The sequence below is a fragment of the Bacillus rossius genome, chromosome 2, assembly GCF_032445375.1.
Source record: "Bacillus rossius redtenbacheri isolate Brsri chromosome 2, Brsri_v3, whole genome shotgun sequence".
In the NCBI taxonomy this organism is placed as follows: Eukaryota; Metazoa; Arthropoda; class Insecta; order Phasmatodea; family Bacillidae; genus Bacillus; species Bacillus rossius.
Genome location: NC_086331.1, coordinates 72,363,864 through 72,374,266, shown reverse-complemented (window position 1 = coordinate 72,374,266; position 10,403 = coordinate 72,363,864). Strand labels below are relative to the sequence as shown.

Below are 10,403 nucleotides of genomic sequence, written 5' to 3'. Positions count from 1 at the left end.
ACTCATCTTTATATTCAGAAAATTATTTATATGGGCCTATGCAGATACGTCTAAAACAAGGAAAGATTTGAACTATGGTTTCAATGAAAAATTTACAGAATTGATCTACATTCCATTGTACTAGGTATTCAAAACCATTTTTAATTACTTCATATTTGTCATGTACATTGCAATTTTTTTTATTCAAAATAATAATAATAATTCTTCTGGAGACTTGTTTATATTTTAGCTGAAATTTTATCTAACGTTAAATGCATTTTACATGAGATCTCGTGCAGTTTAAGTGTGAATTTGTTTCTTTTGCATGCAAAATAAAACTTCATTCAAATTTTTTGTGTAACAATTTTTTCACCAAAAACAGTTGTTTCTACCAGCATCCACCTTGCACTGATGTGACAGGACAAGCCAAACATTCTCACTACTATTTATTTTTCTGCACAGCTTGAAAGGGGCAGCATAAAAAATCACAAAAAGAGGCAAAAGAGCCTGCACAGACAACATCGTCACTGAGCGGTTGTATGATGAGCAAAACAGTAACTGGAGGGGGTTAGTCAAGCAACTGCTATTACAAACAACCTACTGGCTGAGAACATTGGTGGCGTGTAGTCTGAGTTATACAATCCGATTTATGAAATGGCTTCTACGTCAAAATTTAAGTAGCATATTACATTAGATACACCACTGTGGAGACAAACAAGGGATATGTAGTTTATAAATGTTGTGAAATTTTGACATACAATGTCGCTGAAACAAGTAGCGCTGCACAGGTGTTTCAACAGCAACAATCAAACAAATTCAGCAAAGAGAAAGAAAATTAGCAAAACCAGTTTGACTTTTATGACAGCTTCAGGTAAGGCAACAGAACACAAGAAATTAATTGAAGTAGATGTAGAATAATCTGAGAGTTTTATTCTTTAAAACAGTTGGTCGCAACATTAAAGTTGTTAAACTTGTAAAGTAGTCTGAAATTAAAAATGCACATAAATTAAATATTTAAGAAATGTAGCTGGGATTTGGCTGGAAACTATGTCAAATTGAAGAGAAAGATTTTTGGTTGAAAAGCCCTGATTAACTGTTTGGAGAGGGCATTACAAAATTTTATGTGGCAGATACACAATTAATTATTGTGCATGCGTATGAGAAAAACGCTTTTGTTCTGAATACCGTGTTTTCTCGCATAATCGTCGCACATTTTATTCTAAAATCAAGTTTGAAAAGAAGGGGTGCGACAATTATGCGGAAATTTTTTTTTGTTAGATAAAGTATTCATAAAAACAAAACCCATTCATGGAAAGCACGTTTATTTACAAAGTGAAGTATAAAAGAGCACGCCAAACAATTAAATTTAATAAGTCATGCAACAAAAACTTTTCTTCAACTTTAAATAGAAAAACAAAATCTGTGATCCAAATGCAAGCCGAACGAACGTGTAACTACCGTAGTAAACACCACGAGTGAGCGGGATATCAAATGTAGTTAACTTGGTTCCGCATAGAGAGCGCACGTTGCATGCAATTGGCGAGATATCGATATTCGACTAAGTGTGCGTGCTCTATACGGGAAGCAACATAACCAAACAGTAATGATTGCAACGAGCGCTGGCTACCTTTTTGTAAGCGGTACACTGCGGCAACGCAGACAAACAATGAAGATTATAACATTTAAAAAGTCTTTAAAATAAAATTTACACATCTGACAGCTTTGTATTTCCGTTATCTAAATAAGTACGCGGTAATTTCTGAATAAATATTATATCTATACTTTCAAATACATCATTTTATACGGAAGAGATACCTACCATCGGTGAGATATCGATATTCGACTACGTATGCGCGCTCTAAACGGGAAGCAACATAACCAAACAGTAATGATTGCAACGAGCGCTGGCTACGTTTTTGTAAGCGGTACGCTGCGGCGACGCAGACGAACAATGAAGATTATAATGTTTAAAACGTCTTTAAATTTAAATTTACACATCAGACAGCTTCATATTTCCGTTATTTAAATAAGTACGCAGTAATTTCTGAATAAATATTATATTTATACTTTAAAATACATTGTTTTATATGGAAAAGATACCTACACAAAGCGCTCTGCATCTAATAGCGGGACCAAAAACATTATGTGACATTTACGCGAGAGGTTTTTTTTCCATACAAATTTTGGACGCCCTAAAATATGGGTGCGATGATTACGCGCGTGCGACGATTATGCGATAAAAGAGGGTAGTATGCTTTGAATTTTGAAAACTTTTCAATGTATGTTTAAAGTAAATTAACTATGAAATCACCACGAAAAATCTGTTCTAATATTGATCGCTTAAACAAAACCCTACTGCATCATCCCTAAACTAGACAATTAAAACTGGCTGACTAGCAACAAAGATGAAAGTGAATCTTTTGTTTTTAGTTAAAAGTGCAACCAAAAAAATTTTGATTGTAATAATTTTTCTTGTTCATTCACGGTGGTAACTTTTTACTCCAGTTTCAATGTTCTGAAGTGGCAAATATTTGTTAAATAGATTACTAAAGCACTTCTGTAAAATATAGGTTCAGTAAAATTTTTTAGCGATGCCATAAATTAGACTTGGTTTATAACAGTTTCTTCAAGCCATACCCCGGCAAGAGACTTTAAATTTATGAATGTCTGAAAGAGGTTTGTAAGGGTATTTGTGGGTTAAACAACTAATTTTAACAATATATTTAGTTTATAGTCACACCATTATAATAAACATAATTTTTTTTTTACATGAAACCACAAGGGAAATAGTATTGTCTGGACATCAATTTTAAAAAGTTGGGATGTGATTAAATTACCAAATGAGTAATTAAATGAAATTTCTTAGTTAAGACATCACTGCTCGTGTACAACTAACTCAAGCTTAACGGTTGGTGAGACATCCCTCCTGGCTCATTGCGGGAGGGGAAGACTGTTGTGGAGGGAAATCTGAGAAGGCTCTTTTGCTTCTTGTTGCATTATAGAACTGCATGCAAAACAGAGTGGGTGTTATCAGAGAAACAGTACTGCTGCTCACAGTTTGACACAATTGCAACTATCCACAATGGACTAGGCCACATCTAATTATTCTCTCATAGAGTTGTCTCCAAGTTAATTGGCATTAGTTAAGCATTACTTCAAATTTCACAGGTTTAAACATAGCTAAGGGCTAAGATTTTAAGAGGCATTTGAAAATTTACAAACAAGCTAGTGCAAACTTGTGTATTAAGCTTTCCGCTCTACAGTTCAGTTCCGTGTATCAAACTTTGATCAACCCTTGTAAATGTAAATTAATAAGTAGGTAGGTACCTTGAATGAAACATGCAGGTGAGTGTATAATATCCCTATCACTTGGCTTTCAAGTTAATTTCTTTTGTAATTATGGCAGGGAGCTAATTTTGACAAGAACGGTTTAAACATGGAACTATATGGCTTTTTCCATATCCATTAAGTTCGGGACACCTTCTAGCAGAGACCAAAATAAAATAGTTTTTACTAATTCTTCTTATAGTTCACTAAGGAATACTTTGAAACATCTTAATAAAATACTCTTAAGAAAAAAACCACACTGACTTGTGATTAGTAGGCCAATTTAAATTTGAGGATTCAGTCACATCAAGTGTTCAAACTTGCAGTTATGGCACTTTGATACTTGCATACCATATTATGTACATGTAATTAATTACACTATAATTTATAGCCTAATATGTCTAATAGTATAAATGATTCAACAGTATGTTTTGCAATAAACTTTTTGTGTTAGAATACCCTTTTTTCCACATAAATTACAAAGTAAGAGTACTTAACATTTATGTAAATACCATATGGTATGAATAAAAAAAAGAACAAAAACAAGAATTCCAAAAATGAAACCCTAATAGTTTTAGAGCTGTATTGTGTGGTAGAAAAAAAATACTGTTAACCAATAAACATGTCTAAAAATTTTTTGGATGATAATCAAATCACTTATTGGCAAGAAAGTCTGCCCCTGCTCTGTGCTTGGACTTTTTCAAGAATTTGTGCACAGAGCTACATGTTTAAAAACATGGCAAGAATCAAGGTATTTAAGGCACAAATTCAACTGCAAAGTATGGCAGAATTTTAAGATACAAGAACCTGTTTCATGTAACTCACAAGAGCAGTAAAAGAATCATTTTCTCCTTCTCACATTCCTTTCCATCTTGATTTCTACCATCAAATCTCACAGCCTTTATACACTCCTCTGACAGAAAAGTTGACGTTCATGTTCCATCGAATCCAACCCACACGAGCAGGAGACACTTCCCAGATACAACTAGGCCAAAATATGTCAACACACAAAATATTCCTTGCACATTTTCATTTCAACTCTGACCATTAGCAACACTGCTACTGTACATCTAAACATTTAAGTCTTTCAGCCCTTTAATTCATTATTTAAAAATACATTCACACTGCAACAAGGCAACTATATATAATAGTAATTTGCTTACAATGACTTGATTTGTTTTAAAAATACATGTCTACAAACTATCACAACATAGTTTTTGAATGTCAGAAGACATAGGAGATGTACACAACTGCCAGATACACACATGCACACTGTATAAATACTATTGTTCTGAACAATGACAACAGTAAAATGACTATGATATGGATGAATGTGGTGAGAGACATTTTCAGAACTTAAGAAGACCTGTATCCATCAAGTCAGATGAATGCAGACAACACCCAACATTTCTACACTTTTGTATCTCGAAGATTTGATCTTGCATCGTAGTAAAAAATAGTTACAAATTACATTTGCCTCTTACCTAGCCCTGATAACAGTTCTGAAGTTCATGAGCCATCGACCAACAACGACCATATCTTAAATTATATGGAGTTATTTCCAGTAACTTCCGTTCTTTAAAAATTTAATTCATATACTCTATTTAAATTCATCAATGCACGTTGCTCAGTTGATCCTCTGCACACACTTTGCAAGTTGATCCACAGTCTTTTTTATACAGATGATAATAGTCCATCACAGTATTCGAAACAAATATCTATAGAAATTAACAGCCAAACAAAAGAAACTAAATTTTACTTCAGTAGGTACAATTTGACCCGGCTACTGACAGTTAGTGCACGCACTGGCCACCAACCAACAACAACAATCCATTTTGGTATGTCCATCCATTGAGAAAGTTGCAAACTGCAACACATGGCATACATAAATTATGTGTGGAGGAGGTGACTACCAGGAGTGAGTGAGCATACATCCTTGCGCTCCTCACCGGCCAACCAATCTGGTCGATAGCATGCTGGTCAGCACTACGAGCCAGCAACAATCTGCACGCACCACTGCTGTACTGTAGGTCAGTTCCTCGTTCTTCACCACTTCGTTTGGATGCTTGTCGTACTCGCCTGCACAAACATAAGATGCACATGAACACTAACTGCTACAAACAGGCTATTGTTTGGTTAAATTTGAGAAAAACACATTACTTAATAGTAAGGTGCATAATTATATCAGTGGCAGGTTAACCATGCCAATCTGCCAAAAATATTCCAACGCTATCAACAGAAACAAAAGCAGTACATGCAGTGTAAATTCTATATAAAGACACTTAACGGACTGAGCATTTTTCGGCATTATAGAGAGTGGTCGCTAAATGGAGAGAAATAAAAGATTTTTTACTATTCTATAATAATATGTATTTACTAATATAGTACACATTTTACACACGAACATTAATATTCATACAAATAACAACACTTGTTGCGAATAGTCCGTTATTTAATCTTTGTTTTTCCACATTGTAGACATGGTAGAGTGGCTAAATCCAAAGCGTCTTCCAACATCACTGATCTTTTCTTCCACCTCTACTGAGCATATTAATAAAACTTTTTCGTCAATACACAATCATTTTTGTTTACTCGCCATGTTTACAGTTCGATAGTCTGTAAGCAACTGCAATAATGATAACGTGTAACAACTTGACAAAAGTCTAGTAACCGAGGTAAACATGTGCAAGTTCCTCATACAAAAATAAACGACAACATTTCTTAGAATCTCCGGTATGTCAGTTGAAGTAAACGCGTGCTAGATAATAAAAGAACAAAACAGCAAACAAAAGAACGTACACAGCTGCAGTTATTATCAACTTCAGCAACTTAGAAAGTACTGCTTAATGATTTATAATGCCGTATTGTTTTCATTAAAAAGAGTTAGCGTGACGCTATCCAGGGTGTATCAAAATTCATGTTACAACACTTGAGGGTAGAAAGCTCTTATTATTTGCAACCATTTTTGCCAATAAACATGTTGCCGGAAACGCAAAACTGTAGCCCCAGAAAGAGTCAGCGTAGGCAACCCGTTGTAGAGTGTTATGTTGTGGATGTGCGGGCGTTCGAGTAGAGAAATAACCTTTTTAATCGTGGCACAGATTTTAATTTCACTCTGAAATCAATCACAGCTTCGTCTTTGTTTCACAACACTGAAATTGTTGCATACGTTTTAACAACGTGACAGCGCTTAAAAAGACGCCCACCTTGAGCGACACAGAGGTGGCAACGGCGAATCATGTTTTCACGGATACGCTGGAGCATGTGTGGAGTCGACCTTATGATTTTGAACGCTTCAATGATTCGCTGTGTAAGCTCTTCTACCGTTTCTACTGGCGTAGCATAGATAAGCCCTTTTACGTAACCCCACAGAAATAAATCTAACGGGGTTAGGTCCGGTGACCTTGGCGGCCATGCGACAGGGCCCGCTCGTCCAATCCATCGGTTTGGAAATGTTTGGTTTAAATACTCTCGCACTTGCAGGGAAAAATGAGGTGGTGCCCCATCATGTTGGTACCCCATCACACGTCGGACATGCAATGATGGAACCTCTTCAAGAAGACTTGGTAGTTCGTTCTGAAGGAAGTGGAGGTATCCGGCGCCGGTAAGTCGTGGCGGAAGAAAAAAATGCCCGATGAGTACACTGTCAACAATACCGGCCCACACATTAACTGAAAAACGTTCCTGGCGAGCTGTAACACACGTTGCATGCGGATTGACATCATTCCATACATGACTGTTGTGCGAATTGAGAATAGCGTCTTGAGTGAACTTGGCTTCATCGCTGAATAAAACCGCTAACTCGGGGTTCCTCAATACTCTTCGAATGTACCAATGAGAAAAGGTCATGCAAAGAGGATAGTCCGCCGGACCCATGTGTTGCACTTTTTGAAGGTGGTACGGGTACAAGAGTTGCTCATGAAGAACTCGCCAAACAGCCATTTTGTCAGCGTCCATATCGGAACCTTCTGCCCTTGTGCTTGTATCCGGACTCTCCTCAAATCTCTGAAGTACATCTTCTTCAAAACTGGGACTACGAACCCTGCGTGGAGCACCAGCATTTGGTCTTGTGACGGCATATGTACCAGTATCACGTATTCGCTGAGTAAGTCTTGCAAACATGGTGTGAGCTGGAATCCTACGAGCCGGATATCGTTCTTCGTACAGACGACGGGCGGCTCGTCCATTTTGTCTAGCTTCCCCGTAAACAAGCAGCATGTCCGTGTACTCACTAAACGTGTACTCCATTGAGCTCCACTAAAACGTTGCCCTTTTCAGAACCACAGCGAAAGAAATGACACCACGAGTTTGCTTGTACGACAGAACAGTCAACGACAGACCACCAGTGATATCACAACACACTGCGACACTGCGATGTCACGCTGCGCAGTGCTATGGCACGGCACGAACGGAAGAAAAGAGGTGAGGGCGCCACCAACGGAAGTAAAAAGGGGCGGGGGTCAGCATTCGACATCGTACAGTCCTCTCGAGCGCTGCCTGGCGTCGTAAACACGTAATTCACCACAGCATCGTCTGTCTCGCACAAAGCCCAACGGGTTGCCTATGCTGACTCTTTCTGGGGCTACAGGGGCTTAACTACGCGTTTCCGGCAATATGTTTATTGGCAAAAATGGTTGCAAATAATAAATGCTTTCTACCCTCAAGCGTTGTAACATGAATTTTGATATATCCTGTATAGAGTGTATTATTATATAGAAAACAAGGTAAACCAACCCAAGTCAAGAAATTTAGACACTTTAAGGAGTTTGTCGTTAAATCGAGAGACGTTATAAAAAGTTAACACTGTATTTGTAAATAACAAACTTACTCTTGGTTTAGAAGGTTATATAATTATTGTTCCACATAACAAATGTATCATTTTCATTGGTAAAAGTAATAGTTGAGTAGTTATCAGTGTTAAGAGGTAAAACATGGGAAAATTACACAAAGCTGATACAATGAGCTAGCTCTGAAGCTGGAATTCTGTTAGTTTAAAAAATAAAACCAATTAATGAGGGGAAAAAAATGGGTTAACAGTGATACAAGTTTGAACACGCACCAAACAAGTTTGAAAATAGCACTAAAACTTTGACATAAAAAAAATGTTGCTATCATGCTAAACAGTTTTGAGTACGTAACTGAAACCAAACCAACCTTAGCAGCCACCAGTTTCCAACATTGAACTTTTTATAAAACATTAAGTTCAGGAATTATTTTTCTTGATAAGCTGTGGACTTAGCTGGGTGTTACCAAAGTGTGAACAACATATATAAAAGCAGAGTAAAATTTAGACATCTGCGAATTGTGATTTTTCAGTTTGAATCGAATTTGAATCGAATTTCAAAAAAATTCACGAGTTTCGAATTTTTTTCTAATCAAATTTGAGAATATTTATTAAAATATCATAGATCATTAAAAATTATTAACATACCACCTTTGAAAAACTTGTCACATTATTCACAGTTTAAATCAAGTAACTAAAATTAAAGTGAGACTATATTGAAGAAGCACAACCAGATTCTCAAAAATTAAAGAAAATTAAAAAAAAAAAAATTAAAAATTATATGTCTGTAGCACTAACATCAAATCATGCTAATTAACTGTATTTTGTAAATTTACAGACTGGCAATTATTAGTGTGTTTGAACGTTTGACAGTTTTAGTTGGTTGTTTTATAAAGTGAAACATGGCTACGCACATTATTTACAGTAACACTTATTTCCAATTTTCATGGGGTCAAAGTAAAAGCAGTAAAGTATAAATAAAGGAAAGACCATAAAAGTATCACAGCTTACCTTATTTAGATAAAAATATCAATAAAAATATCTCAGCATAAGGAAGTTGTACAAAAGAAAAATAACAAATTTACCGTTTTTATCGCTTAAAAATCGCACATTTTATTCTAAAATCAAGTTTGAAAATTAGGGGTGAGACCGTGGGTGCTACTATTATGCAAAAAAAAAGTAAAGTAATCCATAAAAACACAACTATTCATGGAAAGTGCGTTTATTTAAAAAGTAGACTTAGCGAAAGCACGCCAAATAATTTAAATTAATGAGTAATGCAATAAAACCATTTTATTCAGTGTAAAAAAAAGAAAAAGAAACCTGTAACAAGAACGTGATTTGTAACTATACGCATAACGATCGGGCAGGTTAACTCGGTTCCTGACAGAGCGCGCGCGTGCATGCAGTTTGCGAGCTATCGATATATATCTTCGACTAAGTGTGCGCGCTCTATACGGGAATACAGGAATCAACACAACCAAACTGGCACTGCTTACGTTTTTATAAGCGGTATAAAGCTATTCCCGAGACATTAAAGATGAAGTTTATAACTTTTAAAAACATCTTTAAAACACGATTTACACATCAGATTACTTTGTAATAGGATTTATTAAGTTAGTAAGCAGTTTTATCAGAACGAACGGTGCAAACTGCGTAAAGCAATATGCGCGTTGTAAACAACGGGAATTTATTGCATTACATCAATTGAGGTTCAAACGGGACAGAAATAAAATGGTTTGTATAACGGAAAAACGTAAATAATGGTAACGTAAATAAGGATTCACTGTATAATTTTTGTAAGTGGAAGATGTAATCGTCCATTTACATTTCTTTTAAACATGTGTTTGGGGGGAAGGGGGGAGGTCTTATATTAGTGTATCCGGGCCAGATTTTGCAAGTCGAATTATTGTAAAATGAATTCGATTTGAATTGACGAATCGAAAATCAAAAAATTTGAACTTGAATTCGGAAATTTTGAATATTCGCAGAACCCTAGTAAAATTTACATAAAAATGGAAATTTGGCAACCAGCATTATGTTTTACTTTGTCCTAATTATAAGCTTAGGACTTCTTTTTAATAGGTACCTAAAATAATACAATACTAAAATTTAATTTAAAATTTCATTCAATCAATTAAAATTAAATAAAATACCTTCTATCACCATACACCTGTAGACATACCACAATAAACAATGTCACAGTGAGGTTTCACAGAACGCAGAGTTATTTTCAAATTCTCAAGAGTTGAAATACATTAACTACAAAACTGATGCAACTTTTTGTGTACTTTAATGTACTGAAAACAAAATT

General features: G+C 35.7%; 1 protein-coding gene across 1 annotated transcript in view; it reads right to left on the bottom strand.

Annotated features, from left to right (window-relative positions):
* Positions 1-4,321: 4,321 nt before the first annotated feature.
* LOC134529369 (ephrin-A4) overlaps positions 4,322-10,403 on the bottom strand; it is a 273,397-nt gene continuing 267,315 nt past the window's right edge. The window contains exon 6 of the mRNA XM_063363355.1: positions 4,322-5,385. Within this exon, the coding sequence (XP_063219425.1) occupies positions 5,252-5,385 (134 nt within the window). The 3' untranslated portion in view covers positions 4,322-5,251. The remainder of the gene's footprint in view (positions 5,386-10,403) is intronic.